This window comes from Hakea prostrata, chromosome 8, assembly GCF_041222555.1.
Source record: "Hakea prostrata isolate BN-2017 chromosome 8, UWA_Hpros_2, whole genome shotgun sequence".
Lineage (NCBI taxonomy): Eukaryota > Viridiplantae > Streptophyta > Magnoliopsida > Proteales > Proteaceae > Hakea > Hakea prostrata.
The window spans coordinates 54,616,844-54,638,169 of record NC_142607.1 but is presented as its reverse complement, the minus strand read 5'-3'; the positions used below and the strand labels follow the sequence as shown (position 1 = coordinate 54,638,169).

The 21,326-nt window shown below is 39.3% G+C and overlaps 1 protein-coding gene across 3 annotated transcripts; it reads right to left on the bottom strand.

The window, feature by feature from the left end:
• Nucleotides 1–1,363: 1,363 nt before the first annotated feature.
• LOC149008670 (eukaryotic peptide chain release factor subunit 1-3) lies at nucleotides 1,364–11,739 on the bottom strand. 3 transcript variants are annotated; one of them, XR_016174992.1, is made up of 3 exons: nucleotides 11,631–11,739; nucleotides 1,897–3,394; nucleotides 1,364–1,712 (listed from the first exon to the last, which is right to left on the bottom strand). XR_016174992.1 is itself a non-coding variant. In XM_089164977.1 (2 exons), the coding sequence occupies exon 2, from the start codon at nucleotides 3,343–3,345 to the stop codon at nucleotides 2,032–2,034; it is 1,314 nt and encodes a 437-aa protein (XP_089021103.1). In that variant the 5' UTR covers nucleotides 3,346–3,382; nucleotides 11,631–11,738; the 3' UTR covers nucleotides 1,364–2,031. The 3 variants fall into 3 exon arrangements, 1 of the variants encoding a protein (XP_089021103.1); XR_016174991.1 differs by having other exon boundaries at nucleotides 1,897–3,382; nucleotides 11,631–11,738; XM_089164977.1 differs by having other exon boundaries at nucleotides 1,364–3,382; nucleotides 11,631–11,738.
• Between the last annotated feature and the right edge of the window lie 9,587 nt (nucleotides 11,740–21,326).

Below are 21,326 nucleotides of genomic sequence, written 5' to 3'. Positions count from 1 at the left end.
AAATGATAGAATTTTTAGGAAATGCTATTGAACACCGAAGGACGTAGTCAAGGTCGCAGGAAAAACCAGGAAGAGTTCTAGTCTGCTAGGAAGAATTCTGTTTGGACTCATTATATTCAAGAGAATATTCAACCATTAATTCATAGTGAAGACTTAAGTCGGGCTAACCTGTCAAAACTCAAAAGGAGTTTTGGGATTAAATTATGATTCAGCTCGGAAGGAAACAAAGGACAGAGCTTGCAGCAACATGTAGATGCCATGCGAGCAAGCCTACCGCTGCGTTCTCACTTCTCATGTCACAACAAATTCGCCTTTTTTTTCTTCTTTTGGGTAATCACAATAAATTCGTTGTTGGGAGTATTCTTGGCGATCAGATCTGGCTTACTTCTTGCTCTCACATCGGGTTATGATTCTACAGAATTTTTATGCTCAAAAAATACAGCAATCCACAGATAGAGCTTTATATTGTTCTACAAAATATTCAACATTTCAAGATTGTTTGGCAGCGTGTGATTTCCAGTATATTTCAAGGTTTTCCAACCATGTTATGGATTCCTCGGCCGAGGTAGCCTTATGGATTTTGCGATTATTCGCATTGTACCGTTCCTTGGATCCTTCAATTATGCTCGGAGGATTCCAATATCTCAATAAATTTCTTTTTCACACAAACCAATCCAAATCTTGGAAAAGGCAGAGTCATGTTTCAAAAATGCACAACGATAGATTAGATAACCGATTATCACAAGAAGAAAATCCCTATTGTCCTTCATATAATAACAAAGTCGCACGTTATTAGGAGGCTGACCATCAGGAACGCTTCGATGAACTTAAATTCACGTGACAAGGAATTTCCAGATACACAGGCATTGTTTAAGGGCCTGTTTGGTTACATAAATCTAGAGATTTCAAATCTTTGGATTCATGAATCTGAGAATTATACCCGTTTGGTTGCAAAAATCTCTAGATTCATAAATTCTATAGATTCGCCTTTTTACACTAAAAATGTGAATCTGTAGATTTATGAGTAAGGGGTGAAATCCAGAGATTTCAAAAAAGCTATACATTTGCACATTCGCAAAAATCAACGTCGATCAAATATTTTTTTAGGATGAATCCACAGATTTCATTCCACAACCAAACACTTAATTTTATAAATTATGACTCCATAGATTTGAAATCTATAGATTTGAAATCTCTAGATATTTGAAATCTTTAGACTCATATAACCAAACAGGCCCTAAGAAAAGTTCAAAATCTGCATCCATTTAAACAAGCAAAATCATCAAACAGAGTAGTCATATATAGTATTAGGCAACCGTTCATCCACACATTGCCCATCAAGCATATTCACACGCCCCAGGGCTATAATAGCAACTATAACAATTGACTTAAATGCATATAAAAGTTAAAAAGGGCATTCCCAAGATTAAGCACAACACCAGGGCTTCACCTTTAAGCAAAATAAAATTAGAAAGCTAGACTCTTCTGAAGCAGTGTCATTATGCAAGTAGAGCAGTAGGCATGCATCATAAAACTAGACAGTTCAAGAACTAAATTGAAATGTCAGTGCATGCATCTGCCGAGTAATCATGGCCTCTTCAACAACCAAGTTGCCAGAAAAACCAAATGCATTCTTTATACCATCATCTCCTACATCCAAGAGGGCACCTTGGCATGTCCAATAATTCCATCCAGCTGTACCACCAAATCACCTACAAAATCACTCAGAATATCACTGAAGGGGAAAGAAAAACAATAGCAAAGCTACGAGATGAAAGGAAGGTTCATAGGAAGCAAATCCTCCATTTGGAAACCATGCAACTCGTAAGCACCACTGAGGATAGAGAGACGTATGAGTAAGAACTGCACACAGACGATTGGAGTAAAGCAGCAAACCTTCACAAAGCCTCTCATAATACCCAGAGGAGCAGCAGCAGCAGCAGCAGCAGCAGGCACATGACGTGCTGACCCAGTGCAGGACCTTTTACACAACCCTACTGCACTGGTCTTTGAATTCAGTTTGATTGATTGCTAGTCAGAATCCTCATATACTTCTCCATCATCAGAAACTTCATCAAAGGACCTGATATCAAGCTGGTAACGGAGTATGCCACCAATACCACCAAACCCCCTGCAGAACTGAGAGCCTTCTTGGGACTTATTAGTGACAAACTCAAGGGTGCAGCCAAAGTTTCTGTACTCATTAGCAAACCACTCAAGTAGAGACAACTTCTCCTGAACCTCCAATTCTGCCCCCGTGTCTGAATCTCGGAAGTTGCTCTGATCAGCTTCCTGATCCTTGTTCAAGTGCTTTATGACAATTTCACCCGTAGTGCTATTCTTCAGTGTATACCTATTGATATCAAGATTTTCCCACACAATAAGTGTCTCAACAGCACCCATCTCCAGAGCCTTAAGAGTATCATCCACACCAAATACATATTTCCCAGTGTCCTGGCTTATCTCCTCAAAATATTTTCCAATCAATTTTTTCTCTTGTATGAATTTAACATTTGACAGAATCTCCGCAGAAAGTTCAATAGCTTGATTAAAACCATTCTCTCCTCCATAAGAAACATCAACGACATTCAAAATCTTGGCCTGGAGTCGGGGATCAAACATATCAGACTGGCTCAGTTCTGTCTTAAAGTCAGCAGACCCAGCCAGTATTAGACCAGATACATTAGGTTGACTTGTAGCAGGATTGATAAAGAACTGGGTAGCAAGCTCAGCTGTCTTTCTCACATAATTGTGACGTTTCTCCATCCGAAGACGGGCAAATCGAAGAGCAGATTGCCCTCCTCTCCCATGTTTCTTTGGAAGATCAACTGTGAATTTGTGAAGCACCTCCCGGGTGTTTCCACTTAGAGTCCCAAACAGGGTCCCGTTACCATCCATGACAATAAAGCCAAACTTATCATCAGATTCCAGAAGTTCATTTAACGCTTCTGTATGGAACTTGTTATCACATAGGTACAATGATGCATTGATAGGCTTGAAAGGTTCAAAGTCGATAGTTACTTTTTTTTCCTTTCCATCTTCTGTCACGATAGTTCCAGTATAAAGCACCAAACCATTGGGAGGAACCTTATTGTAAAGCTTCAGCCTCTGCTGCGCGGATGTTATAGCACCCAAAACTGACTGACGGTTGACCCTACTTTTGATGTTTGAAGCAGTTCCAAATTCATCGCCTAACATCTTCGTGACACGAGAAATCTGATCACGTGGAGGCATGATCAGAGAGATCATGCTGGTTCCATTGCCTCTTGCAGATTCAAGTGCCTTAATCAATTTCTTGACCTTCCATATCTCGATGTTTTTGTCAGTTTCATGTGCATCAGCCATTTCAGCGGTTATGAGAGCAACAAAAGGAATCAGCAACCTGCAAACACAGCTAATAATCAACATAAATAATGAATTAAATTTCAGAATTAAAATCAGCAGTTTCGTTATGCTTAAAATGGTTCAATATGCTTTTCTTTTTTACTATTCCAGTCAATCAAGAGAATTTTTACACCGTCAGGGTTATTAGGTAAGAAAGGAGGGGGAAATCCAACATTTACACAAAAAACGGAAATTTTAAGAGATATACCCACTTTGAAGTCTCTTTCAAAATGTGCTTCTCTTTTGCAAAGATTTTCAAGCCATCATATATGATAGAGCAAATTGCATTGGCACCCCAAAATGAAGGCATTAAAACACTGACACCCCACTTTATGTTTAAAAAGCACAAACACCCCAATTCATTAAACACATTAGTCCATTCTGTTAGTATAACAGTTAACCCACTGTTTATTTTTATTTAATTCCAAAAATGCCCTCTCAATAGAACTGCTCTTTCTTTCTTTTTTTCTTTTTTTCAACTGAACTGCTCTTCTTCATTGAATTGAAACCCACTTTTGACGAGGAATGGCGGAAGTGGATCTTTGAATTGAAACATGCTGCATTTGGTTTTCTTTGGTAGGCGCAATTTTTCAGTGAGAGAAAACTCCTTATGAACAGGATTCTTGTCTTCAAAATTGTTAGGGTCGAGAAAGAGATTATGTAGAAATCTAAACCGTTCTGCCCATCTTCATCTTAAGCTAATTTGGAAAAGGAAAAAAACAGTTCAAAACTCCTAATCTCTGCAGCCATGGGAAACCGCTCTTACTCTTTGGCCGATTTTTTCCTTTTCTGGTCCTCCTCTTGTCCAATGATTCAAGCACCGGAAGCTCACACCCTTTTCTCTCCGGTTTATCTCTCGGATTTGGGGTTTTGGCTTTGCAGAAAATGAGTGGTTCTTTTCTCGCCGTGGCTCAATAGAACTGCTCTTCTTTTTGGAGAGGAGTTCAATTTCTCAGAGAGAAGATTTGCTTGATTTTGTTTATCAACACAACGGCTGGAAATTGGATGATTATGGAGCCTCTGACCACGATTTCCCCAAACTTATTGAGAAGAATGAAGAGAGATCAAGCCAATGTTGTTAGTTCATTTGATGGAGTAGGCGCTGGTTAGGGCACAACACTCTGTGGTAATGGATCCGATATTTATGCTTCATCAGTTGTTCGCAATCGTTCCAACGATTCAGGCGTCGGAAGCTTTGTTTACAGGCTACAGTTCTTCGTGCGCTGCTTTTCTGGTGGTTATACATGCTAGCGCCGATGATTCTATCGAATCTGTTCATGAAAAAATTCGCAGGATACCGGAATTCCGGTAATAGAGCAACTCGCGTGGCACAGTTCTTGGGAGTCAGAGGACGATTACCAGTTGGCATATGCAGATTGTCAAGTCTGCCGGTGCACCAACTGCTCTTGTCATGCTATTCTTTTCCCCCATTGATGGAAACACACAGTGTATTGAGGGTGCAATTCTGCATTTTCTCACTCTTAACGATGAGTTACTCCCAAAAAAGGTCCCTTTTTTGGTTTTTCATTTTTAATAGTAAATGTGAATAAGGTTTCTTGGAAGGGTAAAATAGTCTTTGTAAAAATTTAACCAACCATTCTAACAGAATAGGACTTATGTGTTTTTTAAACATAAAGTGGGGTGTCAGTGTTTTAAAGCCTCCATTTTGGGGTGCCAGTGCAATTTGCTCTATATGATAATGGTTAAATACAGCAGAAAAAATTGAAATACTTTGCACGAAATAATCACATCAAGGACACTAATCCATAGAAATTATCAATATTGTAATGATTTCTAAGATGCCTTTCACTAAATCCAATTCTAAATCTGATTTCTTGAAAATTTCTATCATCTTCTAATGGAATACATCAATCACATAACTACAATCAATGCAGTTCACAGGTAGTTGATGTAACCAGCGTTGGACCCCCTCTAAGGCCCAAAAACCAAACCCAACAAGGCATTCAAAGCTGGCCGAATACCTCAAGGGTATTTTGGTTGAAGCCCCCCCCCCCTTTGGGGCTGAATATGAGTCTTGATAAAATCCTCTCGATTCAAGGGTCAGGGATCTATCTTTATTTGTCTGTTTGAGTGAGTAGTTTAAAAGTTACAGTCCATTTAAGTCAATGTTGAGTTGTTAGGATAGGGTTCCCTAATTTTAAAAACCTTATCTTAAAGTAGTTCTATTTTTAGTAAAGTCCTATTGTGGTTTAAAAGTTGTTTGTTGAGTTACAAATAAGTCTGTAAATTACAATCTAAGGGAAGAAATCTTGTAGTAATTTGATTCATTTTTAAATGTTAATAGAGTCCAGTTTGAGTTATAATTGGATCTTATCAGCAAGGAAATCCAGCTTGAGTCAAAGTCTTTAATTTTAGGCTATAAATAGCCTCTTCCTATGTTGTAATTTTCAGTTTTAAGTTACTGAAATTATAAATTGAAGAAAGATTTGAAGAAAATCGTGGGATCACTGGGAGGGTGACTCGCGGCTGGGTTTTGAGCTATTGTTTTTGCAAATTTCAAGTTGTTTCTTCTTCTTCTAGCACTCAAGCAACAATTACAGCAATCCTTCTAAACATACAAGTACAGCCCCTTCCCCCATCATTCCCAGCCCCTTCCCCACAATCCCCTGCAGTCTCAGCCCTTTCCCCTAGCACCCGAGAGCATTTCCCTTTCTTCTTCTTCCCACGTTTTCAGGTCCTAACCCAAATAGGATTCCCTCTTTCCTTGCTCAGCTATAACCCATTAAACCCCGTTAGAGTCACAATACTTATAGAACCAAGTCCTAACCTCAGTTTCCATTAAAAAGTCCTATTTTTTGAGTTTTGAAATTTCTGCACTTCATCTTCTCTAAGAGAAATGTGCATAATTTGAGAAATTCCAAAATTTCCCAGACGCTTGAACCTCAACCCTGCTTCTCTGAATCAGGTTTTGAGTTGTAGAATTGTACACTATCAGTGTTAAACTGCAGAACAGTAGCCATTCCCCAAACCCTGGACCCATCCCAAACCCTAGCCAAATTCCAGCTGACCTAGGACTTCAATTTCCAAAGTTGAATTTTGAAATCCTATTAAATTTCAGACCTGAATTTGCATTCCCAGCAGCTTTATTGGCTCTTAAACCCCTTGGCTGAAGCATCTAAAGCCCCTAACTGTGTGCTGGTTCCACTTCAGAAGATCCTGAAATCTAACGCCTAACCCTGGGTTGCATCAGTAGTAGACCAGCAGCTTCATATTTTAGCTGAATTCATAATAACCTATAAAGTAAAATAAAATAAGGCCAGCAGCTAACTATGCCATGAAACTGGAATAAGAATGCACTACTATGTTCTTGTGTCCAATGGATTATGTGAGCCACGTGATTAATATTTTTTTTGCTTTATTGTAACTAAGCCAAATCTATTTGTACAAATAATACAGATCTAAATCCCACATGGGATTGGTGTTAGTTTCTATCAGTGATTTGTATTTTTCATTCTTGCAATAGTTTTGGAAGGCTGGGCAGGTATTTCAAACATTCCAGCCACAGAAGAAAAAAAAGTCGGCCGAAACTGCATTCTAGACATGGAAAGAAATTAGTCTAAACTAGATGAGGATGGATCAAGGCCATTAGCAACAATTTGAACGATTTATTGGAAGTTTACGTTTGCTATTTTTTTTATATTCAGACTCCTCTTTTTTTTTTTCAAACTCAGTTCATTGCTTCTTCCTTTTATCTATCTTCTTCCATCTCTTCCTCCACTTTTCCCCATCAATTCCTATAATTGGTAACCATACTCGATAATTTTACACTCTCTGAAAGCACTATTTGTTGCCTTGTTATTAGTACTCCTTTTGGTTCCATTCTTAATCTAGTTTCTAGTTTTATTCAGCTCCTAACTACTAATTATATTCTAAAGCTGTCATATTCTAGATTCACTTCCCATGTTGATTCCTCAGAAACTGAACCCACTAACCTACTTATGTAGCCTCAGGTAACTGAGTGATTTGAACTTAGGGAACCCCGTCCGAAATCCTAAGTGGGGCCCCCAGGATGGATCCAAGAAGGGTCCATAGGATGGCCAAACCCTCTATGAGAGGTATTTTGGGCATTTTTGTCCTTATTATCCTACATTATTTCTGAAATTATTATTAGAATTTTAGTTGAGTCCAATCTGGTAGTTTGTCTGTTTAGCATTTGTTTTGAATCTTCTATTGTGAGTTGAAGTGTCATTTGAAAGAGTCCAAGCTAATGTTAAGCTGATTGCTTTTGTCTTAAGCCATCTAAGCATGTGCTTAAATAGATAACTTAAAATGTCACTGAAATTCCAATTTAAGGGTTGAAATCTCGTAGTAATTTGATTCCTTTTCTTAAATGTTGATAAGAATCCAGTTTGAGTTGTAATTGGATCTCATCAGTTAAGGACATACTAATCTAAGTCTTAATCTTTAATTTTAGGCTATAAATAGCCTCTTTCTGCATTGTAAATTTCAGTCTTGGATAAATCAATGAATTGAGTGTTTGAGGTTCAGGGTCTCCAATATGCGTAGGCCCTAGCGAGTGAAAAAACTCCAAGTTCTTCTTGTTTTCTTCAATTCAGCAACTTTGCAAAGATGTTCAAGCATCCAAGCAACCCTTCCAGCCAGCATTCCCAAATCCCAAGTAAGTTCAGCAGCCTTCCCACCATTCCCCCTTGCACAAAACCCTAGAAGCCTTCTCCATCAACGATAGCCTTCCCTATCCCCCTCCCCTCCTTGTCCGCAACCTCCCCTGCCCCTTCCCCACTTGTTACAGCTTCAAACACGTCCCAATCCCATCACCTATACCCCCTGCCCCTGCCCCTCTGTTTCCATTCAAGCCCTAGCCCCTATACTAGCACCCCAAGGCTTCCCATATACCCTCACTCTTCCCACAGCAGCAGATCCTAACCCAACTAGGAAATCCCCATTCCCAGCTCTTAAACCCACCCCTCTTCCTCCATTAAAGTTGCAATTTCTCTAGGACTAAAATCCCTCTGCTAGTTCCACCATTACAGCCCTCTTTCTCTGAGTTTCAAAATTCAGAACTTTACCTTCTTCCTTGAGAAGAGTTGCACAATTTTAAATTCCAGAGAACCCTAAACACTTGCAAGGTCAATCCCCCTTTGAGACAGTTTCACACTTGCAGAATAGTAACATAATTGGTTAAAAACTGCAGGACAGCAGCCCATTCCCCAAACCCTAGCTGAAACCTCTCTAAACCCTAGTTCTGAGTTTGAGATCAAAGTTCAAATCTGATCTTCAGTCTTCATAAGAGTTCAGATCTGAAACTCATCTTCAGCAGGCTTGGATTGTAGGAAAACACTAGAAAAGCCACTCTACCTACTGCTGGAATTTCCTGGGCAGCCAACCTTCTATGGAAATTACAGTTTTACCCCTAAACCTAGATCTGTGGTTCCATTAGAGAGCAAGTTAACAAAGATCTAGATCAGAACTAGCTTAAAAGCAACATTTGAATAGATTAGGGTAATTTTAGTTAGGATATGGTGAAAGATTTTCTAATAGTTTCAGATGGCATAGTGTTTTTTTTTTTTGGGGGGGGGGGGGGTGTAATACAGATTAAATAGGTTAGGTTAGGGTTACAGTTAACAGAAGATTTCTGATTTAAGACAACTCAAAGTAATGGATTTGAAGGACTTGAGGATCTCAGGTTCAGTCGACACCTGGATCAGGTAGAGATTACATTTGGGGGTTGGGGGGATAAAATTAGGTTAAATCTGATGAAGAAGTTACAAGGACAAGAAACTGGGGTTTCAATCAAGTAAAGGTGGGTTCTAGGGTAAGGGTTGTCAGAATGTGTGAAAGTTGGACCAAATGTAGGTATGATATAAGGAATATCATACTCCAAGTTTGGTTGGATTTGAATGGCTAAATTGGAAGATATGGGAATTCTCATTTTTGAGGTTTTATAGACGTCCAAAATTTTAGGGGAAAAAACGCAATAAAGGGGGAGATGTGGATCAGTTCTTCTTACCTCAAGAGTGAGATTAAGACAAAACTCATACAGAATGATTCACAGTTAATGGCAGGTGTTAGAGTTTCTACTAAGATCCTTGGTTAACCTTTCTGAATTTTAAACCACTAGGGAAGCAAGACAACTTGATTCCACCAAGGAGAGAACTTACTTAAGTCCTTCAGTTTGCAATGCAAAGTTTAATTAAGATAAACTGCTGTTCATTCTCTCCCTATAGGGAGTTTAAATAGGTTCTGCGCCATTCAATTAAATAGAATACTTGAAGTCCTAAACAAGAGGGTATTAGAGTAACTTGAAAATGAATGGGAAATTACTTCCTATTAAAAAGGGGATTTAAAATAGTTTCCTAAAATATAGGGGGATTGGAACTAGTTTTCAAATTGTTGGGAGGCGGCTAATTACAATTGAAGACTTTAAAATTAACCCCAAAAAAAAAGGAAAAGACATACTTGACCTCCATGTAAAGTGGACCAACTAATTAGAATCTTTATTAAGCCAAGTGACTTTTAAGAGGTCATATGCACATGTTTTGGGCCCCCAAGGGAGAGGCTCATTGCCAAGGATCCAAATCTATATAAGTAACAATTAGCCCTAAACACTAACTCCCTTCGAGACTCTATTCTTCAAACTATTCTGCCGCAACGGAAAAACACTGGAAGAAGTAAGCCCAATAAACAATTTTATTTTCCTTGTAGTGTAAAATGAGCATCTTTACTTTTATAATTAGTCATATTCAATACAAAACATTTGTGAGTAAGTATCCTAAAACTTTGAGAGACAAAAATACAAAGAATTCATTACCTAACAACTTTTCGTTTTGACGTTTAATGTACCATGACAACATCTTCTAGCCACTTCAGCCTGATCCACATTAAAATTTGCTATTGGAACCCTTTCTATGGAAGTTATGGGTAGTGGTAACAAAGTAACCCTATCTATTCACTTTTAGGACAGAGGATAACAAAGCCCCCAATTGATCCATGAAAGTCACACTACACACGTATGGACATAATTATGCTTCATCTCCCCCCCCCCACACTGACCACATCTCCTCAGCTTAGGAATGCTATAAAAATTGGAATTCTAACATGGACTTCTTTTGAGAAATTTGAATCTTTATTTCTTGAGTCCCTGACTAGAAAAAGAGAAATTTGCAAGTTAAAAGAATATGGATTTGGGGGAGGGGGTGTTTGAAAATGGAAAGTAGAAAATGGGGGACAATACAAGCTCAACAGGGCAAGAACACTACATTCAGAGTCAAGGACCTGTATCCCGTGGGTCCCACTACTACAATCTCAAATTTGCTTTTTGCTGATTGAATTTTGTTATTTGCTGAAGCTAGCCTATAGGAAGTGCACAATCTTAGTTGTTACCTTGATCTATACTATAAAGCTGGTTGGCAACAAATAAGCCTCCACAAATCTACGATATTATACCACCGACACAATTCATCACTTTCATAGTGGTTTCAAGATCCCAAACGTAATACCCAAGTTAACCTTAGGCTCCCTTCTGAATTTAGAAGTCTCCAAGGCGGATCTTTTCAAAGATATTCCACACAAAAGCATTCGAAGGCTTTAGGGCTGGAAACAGCATTTGCTGTCGAAGGCAAGGAAGGAAATGATGTTAAAGTCAGTGGCCTCACAATGAACAATTTCACGGCAAGCCACTTCATGTTCCGTAAGTCCCACCACTTCTCTCAGCAGGAGATTCATTCAGCATCTCCAATTTAGTTTTTTTGAGGAAAATGATCATCTCGGTCATGACATACGGAACCACTGTGTCAGGACTCGGATAAGAGGATCAAAATTTAGAAAACTGTTGATTTGTGGATTCAAAACCACAAACCTCTATTGACCTGGGGTGAATAATGTAAATGACACACTGCCAATCAGCTTCCCCTTGGAAATTGACCAAAATAAATTAATCAAAATCAATATCTCATAATAGAGAAAGGTTCGCTAAGCAAAGTCCATCATTGTCATTCATATACAAGCATCTTACATTCTCGGAAGAATGCAATAAAAACAATCACTTGTCAAGTTTAGATCCTAGATGCTCAGCAGCCAACAACCAACCCATTGCCTTACCTATCCGGTTTCAAATTCAAACAACCCCACAACACCTCTGAAGATCAAGCACTATGGAAACGTCACCCGTACCGAATCATTGAACAGAAGATCAAAAGAAAGGGAAAAAGAAACCAACCAAGATGAATCGATCGAAAACGAATAAGAAGAGAAGAGAGATCGATTACCTGATCTTCAAAGGTCAGGTGCTCCAACTAGCACTGGTTTGAACAGAAGCTGGAACGCAGGTCTCTCCTTCGCTGGCTGGATTGCTACGGGAGCAGAGAGGAAACCCTAAACCTAACTCGTGATATATATTAATGGACAGTGTGGGTTCCTCTAAAATTAATCTGGAACGTTCGTTTCAGACGCTCTTCAACGCGATCTTCAATTTGCTCAAACTTGGACAGACCGGAGTCAACCAGGCACTTTTTCTTAGATCAGCCAGCCCGGTCCGTATGCTGACTCTAGGAATCATCCACCAAAGTGTAGATCATGGAATCAAGATTCCAATCGGCCAGGTAAAGATTCATGAAATCTAGAGATTCATCTTTTTACACTAAAAAGATATTTGGAATCACAAAAATCACTGACTCCATATATTTGAAGTCTTTAGACTCATGTAAAGTCTTTAGACTCGTGTAACCAAACACGCCCTTAGATCAACACATGAATCGGTGTTTTTTTGTGAGTTTCTTATATACTGGATGGGAATGAGAATATTAGTGCCGCCAAATGGGTGCGAACCCAAGAACTCCCCGTGGGAGGTTAGGCCTTTAACCGCTTTACTTTCCAAATTGAAAATTACTTGAATATTCCATGCGGAAAAGAATGCATGGGTGAGGGGTGAATCTGGCACTTGAGTTCCCAAGTCAAAGTACCGCGGTCACTCTTCCAATGATTGTGTGAAGAATGACATTGGGGGCGGGGGGGATTCCTTCTATTCATAGATTCTCTTATTCCTTTCAATCGAAAGAGTCTAAATAGAAGTGACAAGGCTAAAGTGGCAAATATTAGCGGCTATGTTGTCGCCAGTGAAATGGTTATATAACAATGTAGCTAATCTAACCAATGTAAAATCGTTTGCTTGTGATAACCATGAAGGTAAAGAATATGCCCCCAAACTTCAAAATAGTAAGAAAACTTAAAAAATAAATGTCCATCAGATTCATTCTCCATCTTATAGAGGGGACATATGGGATATGCCGAAAAACCCCAAGAGATGATATGGTCTTGTAGGAAATGGAGGTAGGCCAACCAAGCAAAGAAAGAGTATTGTCGGTGGTTGGGAACTAGATAAGTCGATGCCAGGGTACTTATAGGGTGATGCTCATGAACCACGTCATATTTATTACACAACAATGGATTTTTTATTTATTTTTTATATGAGGTTCATCCGGGCCAGCTTGCACGCACCACGATTACATCATCAATGGAGCTTTTATATAATTAATGCCCCCGAATGGGTGCAAACCCAAGACCTCCCCTAGGGAGGTTGGGCCTTTAACCGCTTTACTAACCCATCATTGGCAATGGATTTTTTTTTTTTGTTGATCTATAATTTATCATAGGTGAGGATGTCTTTCACTCTTGCACAAGTGTTATTGCCAACAAGGAGTAGATTGAAGTTGAAACTTTGATAGAGAGGGCCATCATTTAACCAATGATCAAACCAAATCGATATGCCTTCCCCATTATGAATGCTATAGTGTATGAATTTGCAGGCAACACTTTCGGTTTTTTAAATAGCAGAGTAAGAGGATGAGCATCTTGTGGGAATAGGTAAAGACCAGAGAGTATGATGCCAAAGTCGATGTTGCTATACAAATTCTTCCAATAAGACGGTATGTTACTGCAGAGGATACAAAGTTGTTTGATGAGTGCAGCTTGGTTCCATTCATGTAAGCTTCGTAAACCTAAGCCACTTTCATCAAGAGGACGACATACCTTTCTCCACAAAACCTTATGAGAGCCATGATCATTTGAGCCCCACCAAAGAAACCTTGATGTAGTTCTTTCAAGATAATGACCAGTGAACACTTGGTAGTTCATCAACCCACCTTCCTTTTAATTGGTCGAGCATTTTCTTCAATCCATCAAGCATAGTATGATTGGCGACTTTGACCTGTCCATTAGTGTGAGGGTAAGCTACCGAAGATAAACAGTGCTTGATCCCCTAGTCTTTGCATAATCTTTCAAATGTTGGGTTCTCAAAATACTTTCCGTGGTCAGACACGATTATCTTTGGAACTCCATACATATATTGTATTGTGTGTGATGAAGCGTTTCATATGGTATGTATTTATTAATGCCAGAGGTTCCGCTTTCACCCACTTTGTGAAATAGTCCATTGCGACCACTAGATACTCTTTTCCTCTTGAGGCTTTTGGTAGTTTCCCTACCAAGTCTATCCCCCCATCTTGCGGAAGAAATGGGTGATAAGATTGATGTTAATGGACTGATGTTAATGCTGACTTCATATGTACTTATTTAGTTTTATCTTGTAAAACTTTTCTAATCAATTAATGAAGTTTAGATGTTTTTGTTTCACTTTATTGTACATTATGAATTTATTTTTTTGAAATATAATGCATGTTTATTTCACCATGTTTATTATATATTATTCATACTTAATGTATTATGCTTATTTAGTTCAAGTATATAGTTTACTGTTACCTATTATTCACTCTAGGAGACTTGGGTCACTTTTGGATCTATGACCTGAGGATGCTCGATTATTGTGCTTTCGTGGTTAGGATTGTGTAAAACCTTGGGCTCTGATACCAATCTTCACATCCCCCCCAGTTGATACCAAATTATCTGAAAACCCGAAGGTGTGATCCATAGCCTGGAAGATCAAGTCTCAAACAATCATACAACAATTCAACACAATAATCTAATTATGAACAAGAATAAATCAATGTCTTAATATGATTAAAGAATTAAATCAAAAGTAAGGGATTTCAGAAGGATCTCAAAACCAATATCAATGTGGAAGTGATGTCAAATAATCAGAGTGCGGAAGTAATAGTAAATCTAATGTGTACAACTGAAAAGGAATAAAGTAAATGATCAAAACTATTCTAAGTGTTACATAAAGTATGTATCTTTAAGCAAAATGTAGTTTCTAAATTTGAAAATCTTTATATTGAGGACGAAGTAGATCAACTTATAAGTCGAGCTAATCCTGGTACGTGCAGTTGAGGCACAAACATTCTTCACCATGAATGTCATAGTCGCCAAAACCTTGTACACCGTACGCATTAATCATCGGTGTCTCGTATTCCTAGATCTCGATAACATCTATATCTCAGGTAAAGTATTATCTCCGAAGGGTGAGCTCAAAAGAACTCAACGAGTAGCTCACAAACAAATAATGAATTACAATCCAAATCAATACATTGCATGATGTGATATGATATGAGACAATATGCAATAATGCAACTATACTCTAACAGATGCTAGTCTCTAATGGCGGACACGCATTAAGATGGAATGTATCGTCACTCTGATCTCTCACGGGTTGGTTACTGGTCTTGAGATCTCGAGTAAGGGGTCAAGGCATCCCTCTAGGACTATCACTATGGCCGAGGTTTAGGTCACCGCTCTCTCACCACCATTGGTAATAGTACTAGCACGTGTCAAGGTTATACTTAGCCCGGTGCAAGTCAACTACTTAGTCACACCAACCTAGGTTCAAATACTTCCCCTCATGCATCTCACAATCTTGGTTCGGTATCCTTCCTACTAGAGTCATCGTATCCTATAGCACCAACTAGCTCAGACTATGCTAACTGTTAATCTATTAGTCATCCACATATAATGAACGGGAAACTCCCATGTCCTCTCAAGGGTTCGATATCTGTCTTGAGCACCCATGAGCCCAAGTCTAATATAAGCAACCCTACCAATGAATGGCCCCAAAATGTGGTTGTGTCCTCTCACGGCTTGGCTACCAGTCTTGGGCGCCCACAACCCACATTGCTGCCACGGGTCACTTAGATATCCATGCCGATAGGGAGTGATATTGTAACAACCTCCATATTTCTAACCCGAGATCCGTATTTCAGGTCCGAGAACCCGAAGGTCTAGTCGGGTGAACTTGTGGAGTGTCCAGATTGAAGCCCATGATCCATACCCTAAACCCATGGATCCTGATCCTTTATCTGAAGAGCCTGCCTTGGTTGAATTTTGGAATTCTGGAAGTCAAGTGTTGTTCAGAGATGTCCGGATTGAAGGTAAGATCTCCCCCATCTCTTCTTTAGGGCTAGGTTGGCCTTGGGTATCAACCCCCTAGCAAAAGCACCCTTGTATGGCAAATTACATGGGGGCAGTTGCTAGTGGCGGTCAATTAAACCAAGCGACCGGGAGCGACCGCCCGGTCTGTTTTCGAGAATTTTACCCTATTTTGCCCCCTGACTTATATAAAAGGCAACCCTCGTCTAATTAACGAATACTTTATTCGTGGTTGCTTATTTGGGAGGTTAGACGGCTGCGGGGAAGTTCCGAAAGAGACTCTAGAGTGCTAGCAGTGACTTGGAGATCAGTCCTTTCCTTCTCTGACTCTCTGGCGTGAGGTAATGAATTAATCCTTTGTTCTTTACTCTCTTTGTCCGTTAAATTAGCATTAACCCATCCCCTCGTCTTTGTGGTTACCCCCTTGGATATTTTTAACTCTCTTTTTAATCTACTTGAGATGAATTAACCGTAAACGAAACCCTGCTTTCGTGAGAAGGTTAATCCAGTCAAAGGGAGAGTTATGGGTAATCTATTGATGGTAATGGTTAGTTTTCCCTCACCCTTTTGGCTTAGGGAGTATTAGATTCGAGGCTTAGGTCAAAATTACTCGAAATCCGGATTGAAAATGAGTAATCAGTGGCCTGAGTTTCGGATTGAAACTCACTGTTTTTGGGGCGGTCACTAGTGGCGGTCGCTCAACCTAAGCGACCGGCTGGTAAACAGAGACCAAATGGTTTTTGGTTCTGATTCAAATTGATTCATTTAACTTATATGTTACTGTAACCCTGTATATAGGTAAACACTGTTTGAAAGAAAAGTCATATAATTGTTATCGGGTTTCATTTTACGGACAATCTTATTATATGCAAGTAAGGACAATTCATCCTATCTCTTAAATAGACTTATAATATGTTAACCTAGTGTATATTTTAAATCATATTCTTTATATATGCTGCTGTTTATATGTCTTATATAGAAATCATATTACTTTACTGCTGTTTGTCTCAATTATATACATATTGTGTTGATGATGGATGTTATGTATTGATGGTAGTTGGTATATGGTTCTGATAGATGAGGTATCTATTTTGGGATAGCTTAGCTAGGGATATTAGAAGGTTGTGGAATGGGACACATGCCTGCTGATGTCTCCAGCACTGTCTTTACTATTTGATGGCATTAATTAGGTAGAGTCTAGAATTGCATGGTTAGGTACCCCACATGCTACTACCCTTTCGGTAGGGGGATTGAAACCGAGTGACCCGTGATGACAGTGAGGTGACATTGTGGTCCACTGTTGGTCATATAAATGGTAGGGTTGCATATGTTAGGGTAAAGCTCATGGATGTCCAAGGATCGAACCGGGTGTCGTGAGGAATCATGAGAGCATCCGCCCCAATAATATGTGGATGACCATAGGGTTAAGGAATGGAGTCCAACAGCGGTAGCCAGTCCGTGAGGATTCTTTCTCCTAGGTTGCGAAGGATACTGAACCGAGTTGGTTGGTGCCATAGGGGATGTATATGGACTTCATGTAGACATGTAACCAGTATGACCTTGCATTGGATTAGAAACCCCGACATGCGCCAGTACTCATTACCAATGGTCGTGGTAAGAGAATGTTGACTTAACCCCCAACCATGGAATTGAGAGCCAGGTGTGGACTTTCCCCTTTCTCCCAGGATCCCTACAGAGGTAGCCAGTCCTTGCCGGATCAGAGTGATGAGACTTACCCAGAGGAGGGTTGGTGTATAACTTAAAGCATGTCAACTATTAGAGACCTGCATAGTTAGAAATCATAGTATCATTCATATGTTGCATTCATTCATATTATTTATGTATCTTGACATTTGTTGGATAATTGATGGGATTGTGATTGTTTCTTACTGAGTTCTCTAGAACTCACGTCTTTATTTTGTATTGTTTATTAGCCTGCACAGAAGAAGGAACTTTATAGGAAGATGGACTGGATTCCTATGAAGGAACCATCCCGTATGAAGAAGATGTGGCACCGTCAGTGGGAGATGGAAATAGCATGTGTGGGAGCTCATGTAGCTGCATGGAGTGCGCTTATCACACCTATTGATGATCAAAGGCGAATAGAGTTGAATTGGAGAATACCTTACCTTGAGATCCATGAAAAACATTTTTTAGATTTAGAAAAGGAAACTGAGAATAAATTGATATAACCTTTTTGTTTACTTCCGCTAAAACCTTTATCCATTTTATTCATTATTTCTTTCTTTTATTTATTGACATTGGAGTATTTTGGACTCATGTAATTCATTTAATTCAGTTATTGAATAGTCTTTGCTCTTGATTATCTTTATTTGTCTTAAATATTGTTAATAGACTAAAACCTTGGATCTTGTGACGGATCGCACCCACGGGTTGTCGAGCGGGTAACCGAGACCGACGGGTGGGGTGTGACAGATATGATGGGGTTTCTAACCAAACACAACTAGACTTCCTAGTTATGACATCTATTGATCATGAAAAGCACTAAGGGGCATCATAGGAATGTGCCCCATACCACTTCCACTGATATTCCAAGGCAGAAACACCTGAATGGTATTTCCCAATTCACAATCACAACCTACATTCACGTTTACAATATGATTCCAGTCACCTTCTTAAGTCACAAGTCATTCCAAGTTCAAACAGTCACATATTGATCATATATGAATAACATCCTTAGTAATCTATATTCTGAAATCATAAAGTCATAGTAATCATTCCTAAACCCTAAAACAACAATATGAAAATATACATTCAAGTTCTATAACGAACAAGAATGTAACTATGGATTCATCCAAAAAAAAAGAATGTAACTATGGTTAGGCGTAAGCGAACGTCCTCACCTTACTATCGATTCACAACCTTTGTAAGTTAGATCAAAGAGTGAGTTCAAGTTTCTTAAAAAGTCCTAAAAACATGATGGTTCAAAGTTCAAAACAACCCTATAGGTATAAAGTTGAAGAGAGAACCAACAACCAACTTGGCAGTGGGTGGGTTGCTTGGGGCAACCAGAGCAATCAACCCAGACCAATCTGCTAAAACCCGGCTGGGTCGCTGGGGGCGACCAAGGCAGGGGACCAGAGCTTATGTGTATAGACAGAATGTGCTCATGTCAATTCTCGTTTGGGTTCCAAACAACTCCGAAATTAATTAGAAAATTCTGAAATCATAGTTGGACATTATCTATCATAGTTTAAGGATCAATCATAGCAAAAAGAATGAAAACCTAATGAAGTCTATATTAGGTTTTATCCGAAATCTTACTGCAAGATTCACGGATAAGCTAGATGAATGGGGATTCACTCCAGAGTGAAGACGTAGGTCTGAAATCATAATAGATCATGGTCTAGCATAATTTAGAGATCAAACAAAGCAAAGAGGATGAAAACCTAGTGGATCTTATATTAGGTCTTCTATGAAATCTTACCGTGAAGTTCACGGAAGAGCTAGAGTGAATGGAGATTCACTCTAGAGCAAAGAGGATAGAAGAGATAGGTCAGTACAACAAGTATAGGCCTTCTTTTAGGTCTATACAGTGGGTAGAAACAAGCAAAAGAGAATAACTAGAAATGAAGAAGGTGATTACTAACCTTTTAGAAAAAGAAATGACGATCGAAACCTTGGACAGATACTTCCATACCTTCCTTCGCCTAAGAGAGGGTTCTCTTAAGAAGCTCTGGCGTTCTTTGATGGCTTTAGAACATAATGATAGGTTTTAGAACGAACAAAAAAAAAAATAAATAGGGCTTCAAGATCATTAATTTCCCAAAATGCCTTTTTCCCCGAAACCGGCTAGTCGTCTGGGGCGACCAGGGTAGGCAACCCATCCCTGAAACTTTTGCTCCAGGAGTGGTATTGATGCTCCGAAAGCCCTAGTTCATTATTGGGTCCTTTTCTAAGTTATAGGAGGGTCTTACCTGGTTTTTTTGGACCTTCTACTTGTGTCATCATTGTACTCTTGATCCATCTACCAAGTACGTCAATGTCCGAGTTAGATCTTCTTCCATATTCTGACATAATTACCAACTTTGCATCAGCTCCATCTACTTCCATTGGTTCATAGTTTAATCCAATGGTTTCAATTTGGATGGCCCACAGTTGCCTTCTTCCCGCACTTCGGGTTTTCAAACCTACAACATGGATTTTCGAGTTTGGGTTTCGAGGGATTTCACACAACCTATATCGCTTGAGGATCAATATACAATCTATGCTCAGCCACTCATCTGTCAATGCCGAGCATATCATTTGCCAATCATGCAAGGATTTTTTCTGAGAACTGGGTTAATCTGACCTCTAAATTTGTATCTTGTTCAGCCTTGATCATCGTTCCCCAACTAGAACCTTTATAACTAAACTGGATTCTCTCCAGCTTTTCTACTGGTTATGCTCTATGTATTGCTTCCTCATCCTGATCATCTCTGACCTCTACCAACATGGTAGAACTTGTTTATGCTCTTTTCTTCATATAGTTGACGTAACATTGTCGATTAGATTTATAGTCGGCACTGCTTTCACCAATGCCATTCTTGGTTGGAAACTTCATCTTCATGTGTAATGTTGACACTATAGCTTATAGGGCACAGAGGGTTGGTCGAACTTAGATGACATTATAAGCTGACAAGTCCCGAACAACCATGAAGGTTGATTGGATGACCTTATCGTGTGGGTTCTCGCCAACCCTCAAGTCTAACGTTTAATTGTTCCCTCTGCCCGAGTGGAGGATCCAGTGAATCCATATAATTGAACACCACATGGGACGAGCATCTTCTTGCTTAAGTTAAGCTTTCTGAAAGCCACCAGAGATAATATATCTGCCGACAAACCAATATTGACAAGAACTCTATGAACTTCAGTGCCAACCAAAATTACTTAAAATTACTAGAGCATTGTCATAGGGAGTCTTGACATCTTGTATGTCTTTTGAGGAAAAAGTGATGGGTTCTAATGCAACCCTAACTTCCAACCTATCGAATTGGGTATTGGCTATATACTAGACTCTTCTCTTTGCTTGTGTGGCTGACTCTTCTATTGGACCACCGACTATCTTCTCTTTTGATTATCATCTCCAATACTTGGTCAACCTCTGCTAGGGCTTTGGCGCCTTTCTTTGCTGGTCAACCTTGACCATTTATTGTCTCTAGTAGGTGATCGAGGAGCTTCTTGCTTTCTTCGAAGAAACTTCTTTAGATGCCCTTGTGAGATAAGTTTTTCAAATTTTGCTTTCAGTTGTTTGCAATTGTTAGTTCAATGACCATAATCTTATGAAATTCACAGTACTTACTTTTGTGAATTCTTCAAGTCGAGAATGAAGCTTGCTCGGCCACTTAAAGAAGGCCCTAACCTTTAATCTGCAACAAAATCTCCGAATGACTTGTATTCAACAGAGTATATGCTCCTTTAGGAGATCGCTTTTTGGGATCTGGTCGACCATCTCTGTTGGTTACTACACCCAAACTTCTATTCCACTAGAGTTTGTCTTTACCAACTTTTGTCTCTGTGGTAGGCTCATTCTTCCTGGATTTGATTGTTTATGATATTACTGCATGCTTATGGTATCGATCGAGAAAGTTCATATGTTTCTCTAGCATACCTAACATGGGATCCTCAGGCAGGCGTTAATGGGTAGG

What these genes read in the sequence shown, in the direction of transcription:
- LOC149008670 (XM_089164977.1), bottom strand. Translation starts at nt 3,345, where the DNA reads ATGGCTGATGCACATGAAACTGACAAAAACATCGAGATATGGAAGGTC.